Below are 26827 nucleotides of genomic sequence, written 5' to 3' on the forward strand. Positions count from 1 at the left end.
ACAGCAGGTAGAGGAAAATGCTAAAGAAACAGTAATTAAAGAAAAGGAAAACTAGGAAGAGGCAGTGGATAAAAAAAAAAAAGTGCATTGTATTTTATGGTATCAAAGAAAATCCTATTGTATACAAATACCAAAGAGAAAAAGAAGAGAAATTGCTAAGGAAATTCTGAAAGAGGTTCAAGAAGAGGAACAAGAATTGGACAAAGATATCGAGGAGGTGCATAGGATGGGACAATAATCTAGAGAAAAACACTATAGGCCACTAAAAATCAAACTAAGGACTTAATAGCTGAAGAGGTACTATCAAAAGCAGCAAAGCTAGCAAATAATGAAAATTATAAAAGTGGATGAAAAGGAAATGAATTAGGAAATAGAGAAAGAAAAGGCACTTAGAAATGAAGCAACTGAAAAAAAAATGAGAGAAGAACAGAGAATGAAAAAAATTATTTATTTATTTTTATTTATTTATTATTATTATTATTATTATTATTTTTTTTTTTTTTGAGAGAGAGAGAGAGGGGACTGGGCCTGAGGCTGAGAAAATGGTAAAAAAAAAAAAAAAAAAAAAAAAAAAAAAAAACACATACAAATATAGATGTTATGATTTCAGGACTAAACAAATTAAACAACTATCTGTTGAAAGAGAAACTAGACAATGGGAATTGTGCAGACAAAATGGTCCACTACCATCAAATACTGTGGGACAAGGTCTATACAACTATTGGGCGAAAAATAGAATGGAAAAACAGGGTGGAGTCATGTTTTTGGCTAAGAACAGTTTAAATGTGACAAAGATAACGAAAGGAAAAAAATAATGTGGAATTGATTATGATTAAAGTTACATATTCCAAAGGCTTTTTTCCCCCTTATAAGGGAGGTAGCAAAAAAACAAAGGCAAAAAAACCACTCCCACCCATTCCATCCCTATCACCTCCCTACCTTTTGTCCTTTTCCTCTTTCCCCATCTATCCTCCACTCTCAACTTGCCTTCCACCAGAAAATGATCTGATATTCCCCCACTCCCCTTAGAACATGTACATCCTTAACTCTTCCTATTATACTCCTGTCTACCACTACATAGTCCATTAACTCCCTATCTACCACCCTTCCATCCACCACCCTCTCCCATGTGTACTTATGCTTGACTTTCTTCCTATCATCAACTCTCTAGACACATCTCCACCATCAACTCTCCACTACGATTCTTTCCTGAAACTCCACATTTCCCAACCACTCCATTTATTGGTTCATTTCCTACCCTAGCATTAAGATCTCCCAATACTACTACATTGACATGTCTCCCTTATCCCTCTATGCACTCATTTAATTCTATCCAAGAAAGCCTCCCTTCTACACTCTTCTCACTACCAGGCCCTTATGCATTTACAAAAACCCACATCTCCTTTCCCAGTTTCACCTTCATCCACATTAACCTTGAAGAAACCTCCTTCCACTCCACTAGAGGTTTACCTATCTCTTCACTTACTAGTATAGCCACTCCTTCTCTCCCTTGTCCTTTCTTCACTCCTAAGAACCTCCCAACTACACTCCCAAACTCACACTCACCCCTCCCTCTCAACTTAGTTTCACTCAAAACCACATCCATTTTCTCACAAACATTTTGCCTATCTCATCCCTTTTACTCCCATCTGTTCTACATTCATGCACATTAAAAGACCCAAACCTTACTGCACTGGTTGGAAAACTCCTAGACCCTCTCATGCCTTTACTATTTTTAAGAATGTCCCCTTTGAGGCTACAGGGAGAAAGATGCCTAGTTCTAATCCCCGTCCCATTTTTCTCACCTCTTACGATTCAAGTGGGAATACTTGGTGGCAGTATTCTATCCCCCCACCACAGAGTTGGCGAAAAAAGGAAATGAATATTCAGAGAAATGGTACAGGACAGACAAGGTGTTGGGGGACAGCATAACGGAGGGACAGTCGCAGTATAATAAAAGTGTCATAATTTCTCTGAACAGAGTCCTCCTCTATCACAGACAAATGATGTTTGGCTCAGGTCCATAGGGGTGCTCCATATAGACCCTAAAGTATCAACTGCACAGTAATATATGTGCTCCCAAAAAAACAGTCTTGGACTGATAGTAATCATTCCAAAATACTGAAAGACACAAAGAATGCATTAATTGAATTATTGAAAGAAGTAGGAAACATAGTAATTATGGGTGACTCAAACTCAAAGGAAATATGTTGGGAAGAAATAACAGTAAAAGATGGAGAGGAACTTTGAGGAAATATTCTACTGGATATGACCATTGAATACACATTGACTAATGGGTGAAGGAAAGTACCAGATATAGAAACAATGAAAAACTGCCGAGACTAGACTTTATATTCACATCAGAGCCTGAAATTATGGGTAAAATGGAATACAAGACACCAATTGGGAAGGGTGACCCCATAGTAATATAGTTTGAACTAGAAGAACAAAATTATGTGAGAAGAAATGAGAAACAGAAAAGGAAGACTAATATACAATAAAACAGACTTCGAAAAACTTAGAATTTTTTTTTCAAAATGCTGAGATAATTTTTAAATGAAAAAACAAAGATGGAAGAAAAATGGAATATAATAAAAGAAAAATGCAAGGAGGGAACAGATAAATATGTACCAAAGAAGAAAAAAAAAAGGGTATATATAAAGTTTTGGTCTAACAGAAAGTAGTGAAGCTAAAAATAGAAGAGACAAAGCCTAGAAAAGATGAAAAAAAAAAGACCAAATGGCAAATATACATCAAACTAAAAAATGAATATGTAAAAATACGCTGGGAAGAAAAAAGAAACTACGAAAAAGACATAACAGAAAAATGCAAGGACCAACCTTAACTATTTTACAGATATGTAAATACATACATATACCAAAGGCTTTTCCCCCCTACATGGGGGGTAGCCAAAAAGAAAAAGGCATAGAAACCACCCTCACCCATTCCATTTCCTATATATTCCACTCCCCTCCACCCTCCTCCCTCCCTCTTATCTTGGCATCTCCTGGATGATGGGTCATCCCTGCATCCTGTCCACTGCCCTGAGTCAGAAGCAGTGTCACAAGACGCAGCACATCCACAGCAAGGCGGCTTCATAAATTCGGCGACCCCTCCCTCTCCGTCCCCCCATGCAGAAAAGGAGACAGGGAGAAATCCCTTCAGGCTGCGTCAATTTTTTTTTTTCCTCCTTCATACATACTTCCTCATCCCCCATCCCCCACCCACTCCCCCTCATGCATCACAGCATCATCTATACACAACCCCTCTCCATTCACCCCTATCTTCTGTCCTCTCCTGTCATTCCTCCACAGTCATTCCTCTCTTTTGTAATGCCCCTTTCACCCCATCCATCCATCTCATCCTAGGATGCCCCCTCATATTCACTCCTTCCACCTCTGCCTTCCACACTTCTTTTACTAATCTTTCTTCACTCATTCTTTTCATGTGTCCAAACCATCCTAATACCCTTTCATCAACCCTATCTCCCAGTTCCCTTTCCACCCCTGTTCTCCTCCTCACCTCCTCATTTCTCACTCTATCTAGTCTAGTAACCCCTATCATACTTCTCGGACATTTCATCTCAAACACATTCAAACTCCTTCTCTCTTCCTCTCTCATATTCCATGTTTCTGCCCCGTACAATGCTGTTGGCACAATCACTCCTTCATATAACCTCCTCTTAGCATCCATTCCCAGATGTCTATTTCTCATTACACTTTTCAATCCACCAAGGCATTTACTCTCTTCTCTCAATCTACATTCTACCTCCTCCCCCACTCCTCCCTTTCCTGCCACATTCACTCCCAAGTATCTAAAACTATCCACTTCCTCCAGTCTTTCACCCTTAATGCTCACCTCCAGCCTGCTACCACTCTCTCCCCTTTTACATTTCATCACCTTACTTTTACCCACATTTATCTTCAGATTTCTTCTTTCACACACCTTCTCAAACTCTGTCACTAACTTCCTCAATCCCTCCTCTGATCCTGCTACAAGCGCAGTGTCGTCGGCATCAAACAACAACTGGCTCACCTCCCACTTTTCTCCATTTTCTTTAATCATCTCCAACCCCTGACCCACTACCCTTGCATTCACCTCTCGCACCACCCCATCCATGTAAAGATTGAACAGCCAGGGCGACATAACACATCCCTGACGAAGTCCCACCTTTACCTCAAACCATTCACTCTCTCCATTTCTAATCCTAACACAAGCTCTACTACTTTTGTAAAAACTCTTGACTGCTCTTAACAGCTTTCCTCCTATCCCATATATCTGCTATGCCTCCCACAGTGCCTTCCTGTCTACCCTGTCATAAGCCTTTTCCAGATCTATAAAAGCCCAAAAAACATCCTTACCTTTTCCTATAGCTTTCTCACATATCTGTCTTACCACAAAGATCTGATCTATACAACCCCTACCTGTCCTAAACCCACACTGTTTCTCACCAATTACTCCCTCTGTTCCTTTCCTAATCCTCTCAATCATGACCCTCCCATAAGCCTTCCCAACTACACTCAACAAGCTGATCCCTCTGAAACTACTACACTCACACCTGTCCCCTTTTCCCTTGTAAAGAGGAACTATACAGGCACTCCTCCAGTCCTCCGGCACTCTACCCTCTCTCAAACAAACATTAAACAACCTCACCAGCCAGACCACCATCACTGTACCTCCTTTCTTCAGACATTCTGCATGGCATCCATCCAGACCAGGTGCCTTATCTGCTCTCATCATCTTAACAGCTGCTTTCACTTCATCCTTCTCTATTTCTCCTCCATTTTCCTCACTCATCATTCTCATTTTCTTTTTTCTTCACTCATCATTCTCATTTCCTTCGATATGTAAATGACAAACTAAAAGACAAACATGAAATAGTGAAACTGTGCAAAGGAAATAAAGAATATATTAGATGATGTAGAAATGGCTGAAATTATTATCAAACATTTTAAATCTGTATTCACAATTGAAAGCTCACAAAATTGGGAGGAAGGACAGAGAGAAAAACCTTGACATCAGAAAGTCACATGGTCCTGATGGAATTGTAAATTGGATATTGAAAGAATGTATAGATGAACTAATGGACAAAATACACAAGATAATTGATTTCTCACTCAAAGAAGGAAAAGTACCACAAGATTGGAAAAATGCAAATATTGTACCAATACACAAAGGAGGAGACAAAGAAAATCTAACCAACTATAGACCGGTCTCCCTTACAAGTACAAAAGTAAAAATATGCAACTTTTACCTTTTCTTCTCTACTTGATTCGTCTCCTCTTCCTCTCTTAATCTTTCCAAAACATCTTTTTATTACTTTAAAAAATTTCAGTCATACTCTTACCCCATTTCACATCCCTTTGCCTCCTTTATCTTGTGCTTTACTTCTCTTTGTACCTCTCGAATGATCCTCACATCCTATTTTGTAACCAATCTATGAATACTTGCTTCTCTTCTACAACCTTCTTTGCTTCCTTATCCCATCACTCACTACCATTCCTTCTATTTCTTCCCATTTTCCTTGTTCCACACACCATCTTTACACATCTTGTGACTCCATCCTTGAAACATCCCCATTCCTCCTCCACTCCTAGTTCTCCTCTATTCTTCACTCCCTCCCACTCCTCTCTCAGCTTCTTGTATTCTTTCTCCTTTTCTTTCTCATTTAAGCACCTCCCTACCTTCTGTCCTTTTCCTCTTTCTCCATCTATCTTCCACTCTCAATTTATCTTCCAAAAAATTATCTGATAGTCCCCCCACTCTCTCCTCCTTAGAACATGTACATCCTTAACTCTTCCTACTATTCTCCTGGTTACCACTACATAGTCCATTAATGCTTTATCTACCACCCTTCCACCCACCACCCTCCCCATACTTCACTTTCTTTCTAAACATTACATTTGCTATCAACAGTTCTCTTTCTAGACACATCACCATCAACTCTCCACTATGATTTTTTTTCCTGGAACTTCCCAACCACTCCATATATTGGTTCTTTTCCTACCCTAGCATTAAGGTCTCCCAATACAACTACATTGACTTTTCTCCCTAAACCCTCTATGCACTTGTTTAAATCTATCCAAAAAGCCTCCCTTTCATCTACACTCTTCTCAGTACCAGGCCCATATGATTTACAAAAACACACATCTCCCCAGTTTCACCTTCGTTCACATTAACCTTGAAGAAACCTCCTTTCATTCGACCACACACTTACCTATCTCTTCACTTACTAGTATAGCCACCCCTTCTCTCCCTTGTCCTATCTTCACTCTTGAGACCCTTCCAACTACACTCCCAAACTCAAACTCTCCCCTCCCTTTCAACTTAGTTTTACTCAATGCCAACACATCCATCTTTCTTCTCACAAACATGCGGGAAATAAGCCAGTTGTTGTTTGGTAATGACACTGCACTTGTGGCAAGATCAGAGGAGGGATTGAGGAAGTTAGTGACAGAGTTTGGGAAAGTGTGTGAAAGAAGGAAGTTGAAGATAAATGTGGCTAAAAGTAGGGTGATGAGATGTACAAGGGGAGAAAGTGGCAGCAGACTGGGAGTATTAAGGCCCTTAGTACTCCCAGTCTGCTGCCACTTTCTCCCCTCCTCCAGTCTCTCTCCCTTAATTTAAGGGAGAGAGACTCGAGGAGGTGGATAGTTTTAGATACTTGGGTGCAAATGCGGCAGGAAAGGGAGGAGTGGAGGTGGATGTTGAATGTAGATTGAGAGAAATAAGTAAATGCTGTGGGGAATTAAAATGTGTAATGAGAAATATACATTTGGGAATGGATGCTATGAGGAGATTGTATGAAGGAGTAATTGCGCAGACAGCACTGTATGGGGCAGAAACATGGAACATAAGTTTGAATGTGTTTGAGATGAGGTGCCTGAGAAGTATTAGTATGATAGGGGCTACTAGGCTGGATAGAGTGAGAAATGAGGATGTGAGGAGGAGAATGGGGGTGGAAAGGGAGTTGGGAGATAGGGTTGATGAAAGAGTATTGGTTTGGACACATGGAAAGAATGATTGAAGAGAGATTAGTAAAAGAGGTGTGGAAGGTAGAAGTAGGAGTGAACATGAGGGGGCACCCAAGGATGATATGGATGGATGGGGTAAAATGGCCCTTGGAAAAAAGGGGAAGGTCTGTTGAGGAAGGACAAGAGAAGACAGAAGATAGGGGTGAATGGAGAATGCTTGTGCATGGATAATGCTGTGATACATGAGGTGTAGTGGGTGGGGGGATAGGGTGATGAGGGAGTGTGTGTGCAAAATGATTTGACGCAGCCTGAAGGGATTTCTCCCTGTCTTCTCTTCTTCTGCATGAGGGGATGGAGAGGATGGGTTGCCAATTTAATGAAGTGGCCTTGATGTGGATGTGCTGTGTTGTGCTGTATTGCTTTTGACCCAGGGCGATGGGCAAGGTGCAGGGATGGCCCGTCATCCAAGAGGAGCCAAGATAAGAGGGAGGGAAGGGGGTGAATGGGAGTGGAGTATGTGGTGATGGAATGGATGGGAGTGGTTTTTATCCCTATTTTTTATGGCTATCTCCCTTGTTGGGGGAGAAAAGCTTTTGATATTGAGATGCCTTGGATATATGTTAAACTATCTGTGATAAATATCCTATTTTCTGTATACCAGTTCACCAACTTATATCTTTTATTTGTTATGCCAAGCCTATGTGGTTCAATAATTTTTTGTTTGTTTTTTTGTTTTTCAGTGCCAACTTTGGCATTGAAGTCTCCCATGACTATTGTAATTCCACTCAATTTGCAAGCTGACTCCAGTTTGTCCAGGGACCTTGGAAGATTTTGTATCATGATCTGGCAAGTCTGCAATCGGAGCATACATGATAATAACATTTATGTTGAATGGACTTGTATTCAATTTGTCTAGAAGCAAATAATAATTTTTGGCCAGAAAGATATCACAGTTTTAGCTAAACATTTGTTGAGGATCACTCCAACACCTTTTGAAGTCCATCACCTCTAAAGTAGCAGATCTGTTTTCCTTTCATGAATTCATCTGGATCAGACGAGCAGACCTTAGACCCAAACATTGTATGTTCATTCCATTCATTTCTAAGATGACATTGTTGGATTTTCCTGGTTGATTAAGGGTTCAAACATTCCATCTACCAATCTTGGTTCTGAAATTCTTTGCTGTCATTGGTTTTTGTGCAACAGTCAAAGGATGGCATTCCCAGTGATCCTATTACACTGATTCATCATTACTGGGTGCGATACCCCTGCCTTGAGTGCAGCAAATCACATTGACGCTGTTATTTTCACATTTGTTTGTAATTGCTACTTTCATAGTTTACTGGGCAAATTTCTGGGGTAGAAATGCCTATTTTCCTATCTCTAGCCCTTCATACAACACAGATCTATGGTAGTGCCCAAAACTAAAAGCCTCATGCTTATGAGAGTACAAGAATATTTCAGAATTCAGAAGATGAGATGCTATGAGAGCAGCTTTAATGCTGTTAAATACATTTAGATGATATGCAGATACTGTATATGTCACACAACTCTACATAATGTTTCATATGGTTGAGCATGATCAGGTCTCAATTGTTATATGTTGATCAAATGTTTTCAGATTAATGTAAAAATTGTTTTCTGTATCTTGTAAATAACCTTCCTTTAACCTGATGCAGATGTTGCAACACATGTGAAGAAGTAAAAGAAGCATATCGTAGAAAGGGCTGGGCACTACCCCCGCTGAAGGACATCACACAGTGTGTCAAGGAGGGAAAGACACGTGAAAGTCAGGACCTGCCCAAGGAAGGATGTCAGATATATGGATATATGGAAGTCAATAGGGTAAGGTAGAATAGATTTCATGAACAAATGAGAACATGAGGTACCTGATAGGATATGGTAGCAATGTTTAAGAACTTTATTCAAAGAATGAACATAAAGATGTTGAAAGGAATATTGTCATTATTATTATCATTATTATCATTATTTTTTTTAAGAAAGTAGATTAGTATTTCTTTACCTATTTATTTACTTACTTTTTATTTTCATTTTAGTTTTTTGTTTGCTTTATTATATGTTAAAATGGTATGTGGGATGAGGAGGATGGGAGGGAACAGAGAGGCAGCAAATGGTAAGGAAAGGAGAGATAGAGTAACTTTCAGAGAGATCATGAAGCAACAAGGAAGAGATAGCCTAGAAGAAGGAATAGTCAATGTTATGAAAAAAAAAGGGAATCTCTTGTCAGAAATGTTTCTTACTCTTTGCCTAGAAGAACACATCTTGTTGAAGTTATGACAGGAATAAGAGATGCAAAAGGTTAGGGGTATTACCTCAAAAACTCCATGGAAGGACATGGATGTAACAGACTAGATTGATAGCATGCGTAGGTTAGGTTAGTATAAGAGGAATGGCATGCATCCAATAAAAATCAAATTGAAGTCATAAGTCATGGCAAACGAAGTAATTAGTAAGTCTTGGAAGTTAATGAGACACAAATTAGCACAAGAAAATATTTGGATTAGGAAAGATGCTAACGAAGAGAAACAAGGAAAGACAAAAACTCTTAGAAGCCAAAGCCAAAAATTATAGGAAGACAAGAAAAACAGTACTTTTCTTTGTGAGTTGTCAATCAGAATGTGAGGAAATGGTTTCTCAAAGACAAACAAAAGGCAGTATTGCAAAGGAAATAATACAAGGAAACTTAGAGTAGTATATGCTAATGTTGATGGTTTACTATTGGCCAGGTTGGAGATAAATGACTAAGAATAAACAAGCCTAATATTTTGTGTGTAGTGGAGACCAAACTCCCAAAAAATGTTGATCTACTGTTGGGGAACAATGGATACACCTGGAGAAGAGACAGAGATGAAATGGGTGGAGTGGTAATATGTTTGTAGTGAGAATTGACATAAAGGTGTAAGAAGAGTATCTGGCCACAGGACATGGTCTGACTGAGAAGCAATCCATTTTAAAATTAGTACTAAAGGACAAAATAAAAGAAACTACATGGTGGCATATGTCCCCTCCCCATGACAAAAACTTGCAATGAAACTGAATATCAAGAAATGTTATTGGACACCTTTTTCCTAAAGGAACCTAGTGGACAAAGTAGCACTAGTCATGTTGGAGCTTTTAATTGCTGTGAGGTCAACTGGGAGGAATAGAAAACAGGCAGCAAAGCAGATTCCTGAGAAAATACCCTGGTAAATACAGCAATGGAGAACTTGATGACCCAGTGAGTAAATGAAGTGACCTGGATAAGAGGAAATGACATTCCCACAAAATTAGATCTGTTACTAACCAAAGAGCCAGACATCATCTGCTCATTGAATTGCCTTTGAGGAGATAGAGCCAAAGAATGAATTACACAGGCAAGGAAGACCCAATTTTAGGGAAGCAGGTTACTTAGAGTTGAAAAAATCCTTTGAAGAAGCAAACTGGGATGAATTCATGATATTACATGAATAAGGAAGAAATGGGAAATCTTTCTTGACATTTACAATTGGGGAGTGAACAAACATTTCCCAAAGACTAGCAAAGGGAGAAGCAGAAACAGGACTGATGTAACAAAAAAGATTACATAAAAGTCCTGGGACGTGGCTTGGGGAAAATGGAGGAAGAGAAGCAGTAAAATAAAAGAAGTTAACAAACTTGCTAGAAATGACTATGGTTACCAGCTCAGACCCATCAGTTGATGTCCACTGTTTGAATTCAATAAGATCCACATTCTCCTGTTCATAAAATCAAAATAATTTTGTTTTTAGTTGATCCACAGGTGGACAGTACTCCTTTATTACACACAACACACAAAAAATGGTAGGCTAACATTAGCAGGAATACAGTCTGTAAATACATATGATGGTAAGTTACCTCTTGAGTCCTGGCTGGCTTTTGCAACATGCCCACCAAACTAAATGTTTATGTCGCTAGTTCACGCCTCCACCAAGAATGGCACTGCAGGCATAAGTGAGCTGTAGCTTCCGCACCCATAATGGTACATAACCCATGTTATCAAAACCATGGAGATCCCATTTTTTATTTTTCTAGAGTTATGGAGGATAAATAGAGCTAACTTCAGAAAAAAAGGGCAGATCAATGTTGCACTTTGGCCAGGGGCCAGAGCTCAAAAAAGGGTCATCATGGCAAATATTGTCTCAGGTATGTCATTGTTCCACTCATTTGAAAGATCTCTTTCCTTTGAGCATTTTGGTACAAAAATCATTCAGATTGGTCAATTCTGGCCAAAGTTATGACCTCTCAAAGGTTTAAGGTCAATCACTTTGACCTAAAATTGACCTGCCCATATATGACCTCAATAACCTGATAGGTACTTGATAAGTGAACTTTATTCATCATAACCAACAAATGATGTCAATTTCATGCAATTCTGTGACCAAGGTGTCAGGAGGGTGTACACTTCAAGTAGAATGTCCCCATCCTTCCCTTTCTTGTATTACCGGTATATGTAGTAGTTTTGAGTAAAAACAGATAAAATTTGTGGTACATGATCTTCCCCGTCTAAATCGGAACTGTCTGCGATTTAGGATCTTGTTCTCCAGATGATCCATATACTTTTTATAACTTTTTCACAAATTTTAGCCACTGTGCTTGTGAGGGAATCTTGTCTGTAATTTGATGGGTCTTCCTTATTTCCTCCTTTATGTGGGTTTTGTAAGTGCGTATGGGCCTGTTAGGAAGTGAGAAGAGTGTAGAGGAAAGGGAGGCTTTTTGGATGGATTTAAAGGAGTGCATAGAGGGATTAGGGAGAAATGTCAATGTAGTGGTATTGGGAGACCTTAATGCTAGGGTAGGAAATGAACCAATAGATGGAGTGGTTGGGAAGTGTGGAGTTCCAGGAAAAAATTGTAGTGGAGAGTTGATGGTGGAGATGTGTCTAGAGAGTTGATGATAGCAAATACAGTGTTTAGGAAGAAAGTCAAGCATAAGTACACATGGGAGAGGGTGGTGGATGGAAGGGTGGTAGATAGAGCATTAATGAACTATATAGTGGTAACCAGGAGTATAGTAGGAAGAGTTAAGGATGTACATGTTCTAAGGGGAGAGAGTGGGGGAATATCAGATAATTTTTTGGTGGAAGGTAAGTTGAGAGTGGAGGATAGATGGAGAAAGAGGAAAAGGACAAAAGGTAGGGAGGTGAGGTGCTTAGAGTGAACTGTTAAAATGAGAAAGAAAAGGAGGAGTACAAGAAGAAGCTGAGAGAGGAGTTGGAGGGAGTGAAGGATAGAGGAGAACTAGAAGTGGAGAAGGAATGGGGATGTTTTAAGGAGGGAGTCAGAAGGTGTGTTAAGATGGTGTGTGGAACAAGGAGGGCGGGAGAAAATAGAAGAAGGGTAGTGAGTGGTGGGATGAGGAAGCAAAGAAGGTTGTAGAAGAGAAGAAGTGAGCTTTCACAGATTGGTTACAAAATAGGATGAAGGAATCATGTGAGAGATGCAAAGAAAAGAGAAAGCATAAGATGAAGGAGGCAAAGAGGAGTGCAGATGTGAAATGGAGAATGACAGAAAATTTTGAAAGAAATTAAGAGAGGAAGAGGAGGTGAATCGAATAGAGAAGAAAAGGTAAAGGGTGCAGATGGAGAGATGATAATGGAAGAGAAGGCAGTGAGAGGATGGTGGGCAGAGTATTTTAGGGAGTTGCCAAATGTGAAGGATGGTGGGGAGAGATAGGTGCTTGTAGTGTGAAGCACTAATAAAATGACTGTGATGAGTGAGTAAAATGGAGGAGAAATAAGGAAGGATGAAGTGAAGACAGTTAAGATGATGAGAGCAGGTAAGGCACCTACATTGGATAGATGTCTTGCAGAATGTCTGAAGAAGGGAGGTACAGTGATGGTGGACTGGGTGGTGAGGTTAATGTTTGTTTTAGAGAGAGTAGAATGCCAGAGGACTGGAGGAGTGCCACTTTACAAGGGAAAAGGGGACAAGTGTGAGTGTAGGAGTTTCAGAGGAATCAACTTGTTAAGTGTAGTTGGGAAGGCTTATGGGAGGGTCTTGATTGAGAGGATTAGGAGAGGAACAGAGGTAGTAATTGGTGAGGAACAATGTGGGTTTAGGACAGGTAGGGGTTGCATAAATCAGATTTTTGTGGTAAGACATAGGTGAGACAGCTATAGGAAAAAGTAAGGATTTTTTGGGGGGTTTTATGGATCTGGAAAAGGCTTATGACAGGGTAGTCAGGAAGGCACTGTGGGAGGTATTGTAGATATATGGAATAAAGTGAAAGCTGTTAAGAGCAGTCAGAGTTTTTACAAGAGTAGTAGAGCATGTGTTAGGATTAGAAATGGAGAGAATGAGTGGTTTGAGGTAAAGGTGGGACTTCATCAAGGATGTGTTATGTCACCCTGGCTGTTCAATCTAAACATGGATGGGGTGGTGCAAGAGATAAATGCAAGGGTAGTAGGTCAGGGATTGGAGATGGTTAAAGAAAACAGAGAAATGTGGGAGATAAGCCATTTGTTGTTTGGTGACGACACTGCGCTTGTAGCAGGATCAGAGGAGGGATTGAGGAAGTTAGTGACAGAGTTTGGTAAGGTGTGCGAAAGAAGGAAGTTGAAGATAAATATGGGTGAAAGTAAGGTGATGAGAGGTACAAGGGGAGAAAGTGGCAGCAGACTGGGAATATTAAGGGAGAAAGACTGGAGGAAGTGGATAGTTTTAAATATTTAGGTGTGAATGTGGCGAGAAAGGGAGGATTGGAGGTGGAAGTAGAATGAACATAAGAATAAAGGAGACTGCAAGAGACCATAAGGCCTACACTAGGCAGCTCCGTATCCATCACCACCTGTCGTCCCCATCCATAAAGTTGTCTAATCGTTTTTTAAAACAACTGATAGTTTCAGCGCTTACTACATGGTTACTAAGTTTATTCCATTCATCGACCACCCTATTAGTAAACCAATTCTTGCCTATTTCCTTCTTAAATCTAAATTTGTCCAGTTTATACCCATTACTGTGAGTCCTGCCCTGTTGTTTTATTATGATGACCTTGCTTGCATCTCCCTTGTTATAGCCTTTGATCCACTTGAACACTTTGGTTAGATCACCCTGCACTCTGCGTCTTTCTAGAGAGTGTAAGTTAGGTGCCTAAGCCTCTCTTCGTAAAAATGAAGGAGACTGCAAGAGACCATAAGGCCTACACTAGGCAGCTCCATATCCATCACCACCTGTCATCCCCATCCATAAAGTTGTCTTAACCCCTTCACTCCGGGACAAAATCTCGCAGGCAGCATTAGCTGCCGGACGTGTGATGTTGCGTCATAATAATTGCATTATAAAAAATAAAGTCACCGCTGTATTGCTCGTTCTCTCTTTCACCTGTGAATTTTGATAACCATAGAAAATATGACAAAGCCAGTTTACAGAGAATGGGGGTCATGCAGGTACAACTACAATAAATATAATCAAGACTCCGACATCGGCATCCTCACGTACCCACTTGCTCCTCATGACACCTACGTAGGCGTCATCGTATTGAAGGGGTTAATTGTTTCTTAAAACAACTGATAGTTTCAGCGCTTACATGGTTACTAAGTTTATTCCATTCGTTGACCACCCTTTTAGTAAACCAATTCTTGCCTATTTCCTTTTTAAATCTAAATTTGTCCAGTTTATAACCATTACTGTGAGTCCTGCCCTATTGTTTTAATATGATGACCTTTGCATCACCCTTGTTAAAGCCTTTGATCTACTTAACACCTCTATTAGATCACCCTGCACTCTGCGTCTTTCCAGAGAGTGTAAGTTAAGGTGCCTAAGCCTCTCTTCGTAAGGCAAATTTCGGAGTCCATGTATCATTTTGGTCATTCTTCTCTGTACTGATTCTAGTGAATTGATGTCCATTATGTAGGACAGAGACCAAAACTGTACCGCATAGTAAAGGATGGGTCTAACTATCGCTAGATAGAGTTTAATAATTACCTCTGCACTTCTATTCGTTACCGTCCTAGCAATGAAACCTAATGCTCTGTTAGCTTTATTCCTGGTGCTAATGCACTGTTTCCTGGTTTTAAGGTCTGGACTCGCTAGAACTCCCAAGTCTCACACTCGGTTTTCTCTAAAAGCATGTTATTTAAGCTGTATCTGTTTTCGGAGCTGTGTAGCCCTACGTTTAATACGCTACACTTAGAGATATTGAAGTTCATTTGCCATTTCACTGACCATGTGAACAATTTGTTAAGATTATCCTGCAGAATCTCTGTCATCTCCTGACCTAATTAGGCGTCCCATTTTAGTGTCGTCCACAAACTTACTAACATCACTATTTATCCCTTCATCTAAGTCATTTATGTACATAATGAACAACAAGGGACCCAAAACTGAGCCCTGGGGGACCCCACTAGTAATATTGCCCCACCTAGATTTTACTCCATTTATGGTGACCTGCTGTTTTCTGTTACTAATCCAAGCTCTAATCCATTCTAACACTTTTCCTCCTATGCCATGGGCTTTGATTTTATTTAGTAGTCTCTGGTGTGGCACCTTGTCGAACGCTTTGCTAAAGTCAAGGTAAATAACATCGTAATTATCATTGTTATCTGACACCTTATATACTTTAGTGTAAAAGGATAGAATATTATTCACACATGACTTACCCTTGGAGAAACCATGCTGGGAATCATGAATTAAATTATGTCTTTCGATGTGTTCTTCGAGTCTATTTACTATTACTGATTCAAGCAGTTTTCCTATAACCGATGTCAAACTGATTGGCCTGTAGTTGCATATAGACGATCTATCTCCCTTCTTAAAGAGAGGAACAACGTTTGCTTGCCTCCAACCAGTAGGCACAAAACCAGTGTCTACTGATTTATTAAAAATTTCAGTTAACTGGTCGCAGATTTCAAATTTACACTCCTTTAGCATTCTTGGAAAAAAATTGTCTGGACCCGGGGATTTTGTAGCTTTAAGTCATTCAATCTGCTTGACTACTACTTTACTAATGCTGATATTAGACTACTTTCTTCATCCCCTCTGAAAATTGGATCATAGTCAGGTACTCTATCTAACCTCTCATTAGTAAACACAGATAGAAAATAGTTGTTAAACTCCTCACTCATTTTTTCCTCTGATTCTATCATGACATTTTCATCATTTTTAATTGGTCCTATTCTTTCTTTATTTTCTGTTCTATAGAGATGAAAGAAACCCTTTGGGTTGGATCTTGCTTGACTAGCAACCTTATAAGGGGGGGGGAAACCTTTGGTTTTGCTACCTCCCTTATAAAGGGGGGGAAACCTTTGGTATATGTATGTATGTGTTTCTTCATTGTAGAATTTTTCCCATCTCGCTTTAAGAAAAAATTTCCTAAGTTTCTTAAAGTCCATTTTACTATACATCAGTCTTCCTTTTCTGTGTTTCTCATTTCTCTTTATAGATATTTCCTCTTTTAGTTCTAGCTTGAATAGCAATTGGTGTCTTTCATTAAATTTTGTCTTACTATTTCAGGTTCTGACATAAATAATAAATCTAGTCTTTACAGTTCTTTATTATTTCTAAATCTAGTGTTTTCATTTACTCATTTTGTCATTGTATGTCCTATAGTCATGTGAAGTAATACATTTTCCCATTTGTCCTCTTCACCTTTCAATGACACCTCTTCCCAACATATTTCTTTGCAATTAAAGTCTCCCATAAGTACCATATTTCTTCCATCCTTCAGCATCTCATTTAATGAAGATCTTGTAGCTAGCATTTTGGAATAATCTCTCTCCAAGACCCCATTTTTGGGGGCACATAAATCACTGTAAACTTTCTGCTTTTCATGTCACTATCTTGGACTTTTATTGTGATCATCTCTGCCCTGTTCTCCCCATATGTAATTCTTGTCACATTTAAATTTTTCTTAACCAGGAACATGACTCCTCCACCTTGTTTCTCCCCCCTATTTCTAAGCCAGTGATTATATAATCCATGTCCAACACTGGTACTAGTGGACCCCTTAATTTTGTCTCCACAATTCCCATTACATCTGGTTTTGCTTCTGACAGGGAATTGTTTAGTTCATTTAATCCTGAGATTAATCCATCTATGTTGGTATAAGCTAATTTTGATTTTAAGATGATATGCCTGAGAAGTATGTCAAGGTTTACTAGGGTGGATAGAGTGAAAAATGAGGAGGTGAGGAGGAGAGCAGGTGTGGAAAGGTAGTTGGGAGATAGGGTTGATTAGAGAGTATTGGGATGGTTTGGACACATGGAAAGAATGAGTGAAGAAAGATTAGTAAAAGAAGTGTGGAAGGTAGAGATGGAAGGAGTGAACATGAGGGGGTGACCAAGGATGAGATGGATGGATGGGGTAAAAGGGGCATTGGGAAAGGGGGGAATGTCTGTTGAGGAAGGAAGGAGGGGTGAATGGAGAATGGTTGTGTAGAGATGTGATGCATGGAAGGGAGTGGGTGGGGGATAGGGGGAAAGGGAGTATGTATTTACCTAGTTGTATTTCACGGGACGAGAGCTATGCTTGTAGTGATCTGTTTTCGTATCTCTTCGCATCCAGTTTGTTCTTAAAATCTTGTATAGTTTTGACTCTCATTGTTTCCTCATTTAGTTTGTTCCAGACATCGATCACTCTGTGTGGGAAAATGGATGACCTCACACACAAAAAGAAATAAGAGACCAAATAAAAAACCTAGATATCAGGAGTTCGCATGGACCAGATGGAATCGCAAATTGGATACTGAGTGTATAGATGAACTGACAGATAAACTACACAAGATAATAGACTTCTCACTCAAAGAAGGAAAGGTACCGCAAGATTGGAAAGATGCAAACATAGTACCAATATATAAAAGAGGAAATAGGGAAGATCCTACATACCTCAGACTCCCTTATGAGCACAGTAGCAAAAATATGCAAAAAAGTCATCAGAAACAAATGGACCAAACAGTTGGAAGAAAATAAAATGGTAAATCCTAAACAATTTGGCTGTAGAAGTTAAAGATCGTGCACCACAAACCTAATCTGCTTTTACTTGAGATTAAATGAGATAATACAAGAAAGAGATGGCTGGGCAGACTGCGCCTTCTTGGATTTGCGGAAGGCATTAGACAAAGTACCACATAAAAAATTAATAAGAAAAATTGAAATAATAGGAATACAAGGTAAGCTGCTGGAATGGATAAAGGGTTTCTTAACTGGGAGAAAAATGAGAGTGGTACTTAGAGACAAAAATTTGAACTGGGAAGATATGAAAAGTGGCATCCCGCAAGGCTCTGTATTGGCTCCTTTAATGTTTGCCATATATATATAAATGAGATGGATGAGGGAGTAAATTGTTACATAAACTTCTTTGCTGATGATGCCAAATTACTAAAGAAAGTAAGAACAGAAGAATATTGTAGATCGCTGCAAGAAAACCTAAACAAGATATGGGAATGGAGTTGGAGATGTGAGATGAACTTCAACATTAAAAAATGTAGCATAATGGAATTTGGAAAAAGCAAAAACAGAGTATTGAGTCAATATAAGATTGGAAACAAAAAAGTTGATTCAGAAAGGGACCTGGGAGTAATCATCTCAAGCGACTTGACACCTGATAAACATGTCAATAAGTTATTTGGAGAGACTTATAATTTATTAAGATCAATAAAAGTGGCCTTCTACTACATAGATGAGGAGATGGTAAAAAAAAATAGGTGTTACACTGATAAGACCTAAACTAGAATATACTGCAACACTGTGGGCACCTAGCACAAAGAAGAACATAAAGTTAGAATCCAAAGAGCAGCAACAAAAATGGCACCTAGACTGTCAAATTTGACATACGAACAAAGATTGGAGAAATTATATCTGTCAACACTGGAACAGAGAAGAGAAAGAGGTGATTTGTTGACCAGTTACAGAATTATGAAAGGGTTGTAAATTCTTGACAGAGACAACTTATCAAAGTGGGACAAAAGAGAAACAAGAGGACACAAAAAGAAACTAAAGAAAGACAGCTACAAAAGAGACCTGAAAAAAATAGCTTCCCACATAGAGTGGTTGATGTCTGGAACAAACTAAGCAGAGAAACGGTGAATGCCAGAACTATACACGATTTTAAGAATAAACTGGATGTGGAGAGATATGAAAATGGGTCAATACGAGCATAGCTCTCGTTCCCGTAAAATACAACTAGGTAAATACACCTTTCCCATAAAAGTGGACTGAGGTGACCTGAATGACCTTCCTTGAAAATCAGACCTCTTGAACATTATCAGGTGTAAGGTAAGGAACAAATCATAGTACTGTGCATAGTCACCTGAACATAAACATGTATTTTTCTCAAAACTAAAATTTAAAGGTTAGAATTTTTATATCTCAACTTCTATTACTCCATATTTTAAAAATTCTTGTGGCATAAAAACCAGAAAAATATCTTCAAAACTGCTTATTCAAATTCCTTTTCTCTGAATCTTGTAGGATCTGTGATTTTTTATTAATATTTAAAAAATATATATATCTGATTCCTTTTGAGTGAACATACTATTTGTCATATACAAATGAGAATAGGCAGTATTTTTCCTTTTGGTGTCTTTTTAACTCTCATACAAAGGAGATTCTTTTCCTTTAAATAGTTTTTCACGAATATATAGTTTTTTAGGTCCAGGTAAAAATCTTAATTTTTTTTTTTACGAAAGAAAAAAAAAATAATGTATCAATTTTTATGAAAATTAAATCAGGGGTGCATAATAGTTTTGTGTTTAAACTGTAAAAAATCATTAGTCCAGACAAAAAAATGTGGCCACAGGAAAGCAAAATGTCTGGTAATAACCTGGCAAAAATCAGGAATATGACTTCTGTCCTTAACCTTATTGGTCACATGAGAAATATAGTCTACACATCCCACACAATAACAACTAGTGGTTTCCTTCATGTCAGTGACAAAACTGCTAGATCAGCGCTCAATCGCTGAACTTCCTTTCACTTTGGTGTCTTGTGTGTGTGTGTTAACCCATTCAACTCCGATGACAAGATGTCTTGTCATTTGGTCAAATAAAACAAAAAATCATAAAACACCAAAATGTTTGATCAAACACCAGAAAAATATGACGTCAATCCTCGCTTCGCTCGCAGCGAAGCGAGGATTGACGTCATATTTTTCTGGTGTTTGATCAAACATTTTTGTGTTTTATGATTTTTTGTTTTATTTGACCAAATGACAAGACATCTTGTCATCGGAGTTGAATGGGTTAAGGTATATTCGATGGTTATATCCAGCAGAATGTTGCTTCAAAGTTCTTCTTCCCTCTTTACTATCATTTCTTCACAGATTATATCCTTTGTGTTAAAGTCACCCATAATTACTATGTTACCACTCTCTTTCAGTAACTCATTTAGAACATTCATTGTGTCTTCCAGTAATTTAGAATGATCACCATTCAGGAGGTGCTAAGATAAGAGGGAGGGTGGAGGGGTCTGGAGTGTATTCAGGGATGGAATGGGTGGGAATGATTTTATGCCTTTTTCTTTTTGGCTACCCCCCTTGTAAGGGGGAAAAAGCCTTGGTATATGTATGTATGTATGTACCATCAGACCGAGCCTGTGTTTTTGATGGCACATATACTACTACAAATTTTGTACTTTTGATATTTTTATTTACAGCTTTAATCATAATTAATTCCACATTATATTTGCCTTCATTTATCTTTGTCACATTTAAACCATTTTGGTCAATATCATGACATTTCCTCCCTGTTTGTCTGTTCTATTTTTTGCCCAGTGTTCTCCCCTTCTCTTTTTCTGTATGAGGGATGGAGATGGAGGGAGGGGTCACCTATTAAATGAAGTGGCCTTACTGTAGATGTGCTGTCTTGCTGCATTGCTTCTGACCCAGGGTAGTGGGTGAGGTGTAGGGATGATCATCCAGGAGGAACCAAGATAAGAGGGAGGGAGGGAGGGGGGTGAATGGGAGTGGAGTATGTGGGGATGAAATGAATTTTATGTGTTTGGTTTTTGGTTACCTCCCTTGTAAAGGGGGAAAAGACATTGGTATATGTATGTATATTTTTCCATGAGTGAAATCATATGTAAATCATATATTTCTTTACAGGTTGGTGGCAATTTTCACTTTGCTCCTGGGAAATCCTTCCAACACAGTCATTTACACAGTAAGTATGATTTTCTTTTCTTTACTGTATTATTATGAAGAAATAAATAGGGACCATTGATGAGAATCTGCACAAGGTGGTTTTGTGAGACAGACATCAGGGAATCATTGTGCTGCCATCCATCCTCAAGGCCTATCAGAACTCTTACCTCTGTCTAGAGTGGCTGGCACTCAGTCTCTCAATTAGGCTAAGATCTCTGTCAGATTCAACTATTGTGCACTTTTAACCACTTCGGTACGATGATGCCTACGCAGGCTTCATAAAGCATGGGTATTTACCTAGTTGTACTATACGGGAAGAGAGCTATGCTTGTAGTGACCGGTCTTTGTATCTTTCAGCATCTAGTTTGTTCTTAAATTCTTGTATAGTTTTTGCACACTATTGCCACATCCAATTTGTTCCAGATATCTACCACTGTCTTGGAAACTATTCTTTTTCAGGTCTCTTCTGTAACTATCCTTTTCGAGTTTCTCTTCATGTTCTCTTGTTTTTCTTTTATCCAACTTTAATAAATCTTCTTTGTCAAGGACTTCCATCCCTTTCATAATTCTGTAAATAGCCAGTAGATCTCCTCTTTCTCTTCTGTGTTCTAAGGTTGGTAGTTCCAGTGTGGACAATCTTTGTTCATATGTCAATTTAGAGATTGTTGGTGCCATCTTTGTTGTTGCTCTTTGGATTCTTTCTAATTTCTTTATATTCTTTTTTGTACTGGATGTCCTTAGTGTCACAGCATACATTTTGGTCTTACCAGTGTGACTAATATTTTCTTTACCATTTCCTCATCCAAGTAGTAAAAGGCTAATTTCATTGATGTTGAAGTTCACTTCCAATTTTGGCTCCATTCCCAGACTTTGTCCAGGTCTCTCTGTAGTGATTGAAATGAGACTGAAATGCTTGATGGCAAATTCCAAGCTTTATTAAACAAATACCAGGCTATCATTATCTGTAACATAGAGACAGACAAAATAACTACCGATATGTGAATAACGATACATAGTGTTGCCAAATGTGAAAACGGTAGTGCTAATCAGAGTTGGCAACAACTAATTATTATCACATCCTTCTCTCCTAGAGAAATTCAACATTAACAAAATAAATGAATTCCAGATAGATGTCTTCAAACAAATCATGTTTAATCCTACCCATAACGATAAGGGGCTTTGACATCCCCAAGTTGACCTCCTTAACACAATGGGCTCAGTGGGTACATGAGAGTCATGGTTGCTAAGAGGCTGTGTATCTTGGAATTTTGGTGAGTCTGGGGTCTCCATATTGTTCTGTGCTTTCCTCTGGTGTACTGGAGTTGTTGGACTCTCAGGACATCGAGGTAAGTCACGGGTAGACACAGAGGACTTGCTCCCATCTGGATATTTGATGTTTGCATACATTGGGTTCACATCAACAAGCTACCTGGTCAATTGATGGTTTGTATTTACTAGACCTAACGTCATCGCAGTAATACTTGTCCAGGGGTCAAAAGCCATGATGGTAATGTATTTCCAAGACTAGAACGTCGTTGAAACCTAAAGAAACGTTCATGTGGGGTCTTATTGGTTGCAGTACATAAGAGCGATCTTACTGAATATAAAACCTCAGGAAGTACCATCTCCCAGTGTTGATTCTTCAACCCATGAGTCCCAAATAATGCCATTGTATCTCTCGACTTGGCCGCTACCCATTGGGTGATAAGGTGTCGTTTTGCTTGTTGCAACCCCTTTCTGGGAGAGGTACATCTTCAGTTCTTGGGAAATGAAAGAAGGACCTTGATCTGAATGGATAAAACTGGGCATTCCACAAAGGCTAAAGATAGATTCAAGACATTTGATCAATGTTTTTGAATACATATTTAGATGGGGAAATGCAAAGGGAAAATGTGAGTATTCATCAACAACTGTAAGTATGTATTTATTGTTTGTGGAGGAGAAATAAGGAAGGATGAGGTGAAGGCAGTTGTTAAGATGATGAAAGCAGGTAAGGCACCTGGTCTGGATGGATGCCATGCAGAAAGTCTTAAAAAGGGAGGTACAGTGATGGTGGACTGGTTGGTGAGGTTATTTAATGTTTGCTGGAGAGAGGGTAGAGTGCTGGAGGACTGGAGGAGTGCCTGTATAGTTCCTCTTTACAAGGGAAAAGGGGACAAGTGTGAATGTAGTAGTTTCAGAGGGATTAGCTTGTCAAGTGTAGTTGGGAAGGCTTATGGGAGGATCTTGATTGAGAGGATTAGGAGAGGAACAGAGGGAGTAATTGGCGAGGAACAGTGTGGATTTAGGACAGGTAGAGGTTGTGTAGATCAGATCTTTGTGGTAAGACAAATATGTGAGAAAGCTGTAGGAAAGGGGAAGGATGTTTTTGGGCTTTTATGGATCTGGAAATAGCTTATGATAGGGTAGACAGAAAGGCACTGTGGGAGGTTATGAAGATATACGGGATAGGAGGAAAGCTTCTAGGAGCTGTCAAGAGTTTTTATGAGAGTAGTAGAGCTTGTGTCAGGATTAGAAATGGAGAGAGTGAGTGGTTTGAGGTAAAGGTGGGACTTCGTCAAGGATGCATTATGTCACCCTGGCTGTTCAACTTATACATGGATGGGGTAGTGCTAGAGGTAAATGCAAGGGTAGTGGGTCAGGGATTGGAGATGGTTAAAGAAAATGGAGAAAAGTGGGAGGTGAGCCAGCTGTTGTTTGCGGACGACACTGCGCTTGTGGCAGGATCGGAGGAGGGATTGAGGAAGCTGGTGACAGAGTTTGGGAGAGTATGTGATAGAAGAAAGCAAGATAAATGTGGGTAAAAGTAAGGTGATGTGATGTACAATGGGTGAAAGTGGCAGTAGACTGGAAGTGAGCATTAACCCCTTCCATACGGTGCCGCACACGTAGGCGTCATGAGGAGCAAGTGGATTCGCGACGCTGCCATATCGGCGTCTTGATTATATTTATTGTAGTCGCCCCTGTGTTTTTACATTCTCCCAAATGCGCCCTGAATCCCATTCTCTGTGGTTTTCAAAATTCGCGGGTGAAAGAGAGAACGATCGATATAAGCCGTGACTATATTTTATGATGCGATTATTATTACGACACGTCATACGGCTGGCATTGGCTGCTGCCCGCGAGATTTAAGTCCCGTACCGAAGTGGTTAAGGGAGAGCGACTGGAGGAAGTGGATAGTTTTAGATACTTGGGTGCAAATGTGGCAGGAAAAGGTGTAGTGAAGGTGGAGGTAGAATGTAGATTGAGAGAAGCGAGTAAATGCCTTGGTGGATTGAAGAGTGTAATGAGGAATAGACATTTGGGAATGGATGCTAAGAGGAGACTGTATGAAGGAGTGATTGTGCCAACAGCACTGTATGGGGCAGAAACATGGAACATAAGAGAAGAAGAGAGTCAAACTGTGTTTGAGATGAGGTGTCTGAGAAGTATGATGGGGGTTACTAGGCTAGATAGAGTGAGAAATGAGGAGGTGAGGAGGAGAACGGGTGGAAAGGGAGCTGGGAGATAGGGTTGATGAAAGAATATTAGGATGGTTTGGACACATGGAAAGAATGAGTGAAGAAAGACTAGTAAAAGAGGTATGGAAGGCAGATGTGGAGGAAGTGAACATGAAGGGATGTCCTAGGATGAGGTGGATGGATGGGGTGAAGGGGGCTTTGAGGAAGAGGGGAATGTCTGTTGAGAAAGGACGGGAGAGGACAGAAGACAGGGGTGAATGGAGAATGGTTGTATATGGATGATGATGTGATTGCATGAGGTGGAATGGGCAGGGGGATGGGGGGTGAGGTAGTGTGTGTGAGCAAAGTTTCTTTGCAGCCCGAAGGGATTTCTCCCCGTCTTCTCCTTATATGCAATGGGGGGACGGTAAGGGGGGGTCGCCGATTTAATGAAGCGGCCTTGCTATGGATGTGCTGTGTCTGGCGACACTGCTTCTGACCCAGGGCAGTGGACAAGGTGCAGGGATGACCCGTCATCCAGGAGGTGCTAAGATGGGAGGGAGGGTGGAGGGGTGTGGAGTGTATTCAGGGATGAAATGGGTGGGAATGATTTTATGCCTTTTCCTTTTTGGCTACCTCCCTTGTAAGGGGGAAAAAGCCTTGGTATATGTATATATGTATGGCAGAGGGCAAAGTTCCCTTGATGTCAATACTTAGGCATTTCATCGGTTGGGTGGCTATGAGGACCCCTTTTACTGGACAATAGAATTATGGTTTTTGTTGTGCACAGACTTTACAGGAGGTACACACTCTTTTTACATTATCTGTTGAGAAGGAAAGGTGAAAGCTGTCGGTTTCAATTTTCCATCTCTCTTGCACCAATATGCCTCCTAACCCTACATCAGAAGCATCAGTACAAAGAATGAACTCTTTATAATAATTATTTGAGAACTGGAGAACTAGTAAGTTTATTTTTCAACTTCTCAAAAGCTTGTTGTGCAGGTCCCTAAATGAACTTTGAATCTTTCCTCGACAAAAGTTCTTTACTGCTTCTACCTTTGACTTCACTGTACTAAATCCATGTCTGTATATCTTATGTCTGAAATAAATGACTGTCCTGCAAAAACTTACTTTTTTTAAGTTTTACTTTCAACCTTGAACTAGTCTTGAGAATACCAAATCTAATTAAAGTGTTTAGTTAGTTGCTGTTTGGGAAACTATTAAAATATCATCTAGAAATACATTGGCATTGTTTCCTAACAACCCATCTAGTACTGAATTCATTAATCTCATATAAGTTAATGGACTATTACATAACCCAAATTTGCATTCATTTGAACGCATAGTGCCCTTTTATTGTAGAAAATGCTGTATAATCCTGTGAATCTTCCGTTACTGTCAATGTTAGTCTATCAGGTATTGTCTGTTTATTCAGTTCCCAATAGTCAATAACTGGACACATGGTACCACCTGATTTTGCCACTAGAATCAATGGTAAGTTCCATTCACTTTTGGTTCTGTGATATCCTGTGATAACATTTCAGTGATCAATTTATCTACAATGGCTAGCTTGGAATGTGGTTATCTCTAGGCAGGTATATAGATAGGTTGAGTCCCTGGTTTTAATTTGATCTGATGTTTTAAAACAGTTTTTTGCTCAAGGTGTCCCCAGGCAAAACAATAGCTTTATTGTGCTTCACAAGCAATGTAATCAAACTTATTTGCAGCTCAGGGCAACAAGTAGGCTCTAGTTAACTCTTGTATTCCTCTCCCAAATCTGTTTCTTCTTGAATTGAACAGATTGATGATATTGGGTATTCCACCTCCTTGGGACTCTCATTTAAAATCTTAATGGGTCTTGGACAGACTTGAAAATATTCTATTTATGTACCTTTTCTTAAGACTATGTCCTTATTCAAAGTATTAATCTCTAATATTTCTACCTTGTTCTTGTGTGTCTAATAAATCCCAAAATCCAATTTCAAACCTTTTATCCTAAATGATTCTAGGATGGTTCAATTTTTTTAATCTACAGTGACTCCTTTCAACTGCACTACTACACTGTTAATTGCTCTGGAGTGCAATAATGTCAATTTTATTATGCCACCTTCCACAATCAGCAAAGCTTCATTTGGAGTTGATGAATTCTGATTAATTTCTGGGATTTCTTGAACACCTGTGTTGTGTTCAATATATGTGCTTTTTTTCTTCTTTTGATGTTATCTGTTCATGAATAGACCACTCTGCCCTACTACCATCCAAGCTAGCATTATTATCTTCCCCATCTGTCTCAATAGGTTCTGTTATCACAGATACTGGCTCT

General features: G+C 39.4%; 1 protein-coding gene across 1 annotated transcript in view; it reads left to right on the forward strand.

Annotated features, from left to right (window-relative positions):
• Window positions 1-26827, forward strand: part of LOC143041549 (endoplasmic reticulum-Golgi intermediate compartment protein 3) — an 89473-nt gene that overhangs the window by 22124 nt on the left and 40522 nt on the right. The window contains exons 3-4 of the mRNA XM_076213548.1: window positions 8654-8819; window positions 21026-21083. Coding sequence (XP_076069663.1) covers window positions 8654-8819; window positions 21026-21083 — 224 coding nt within the window. The remainder of the gene's footprint in view (window positions 1-8653; window positions 8820-21025; window positions 21084-26827) is intronic.

Source organism: Oratosquilla oratoria, chromosome 31 (assembly GCF_046742065.1).
Source record: "Oratosquilla oratoria isolate Oo_2021 chromosome 31, ASM4674206v1, whole genome shotgun sequence".
Taxonomy (NCBI): Eukaryota; Metazoa; Arthropoda; class Malacostraca; order Stomatopoda; family Squillidae; genus Oratosquilla; species Oratosquilla oratoria.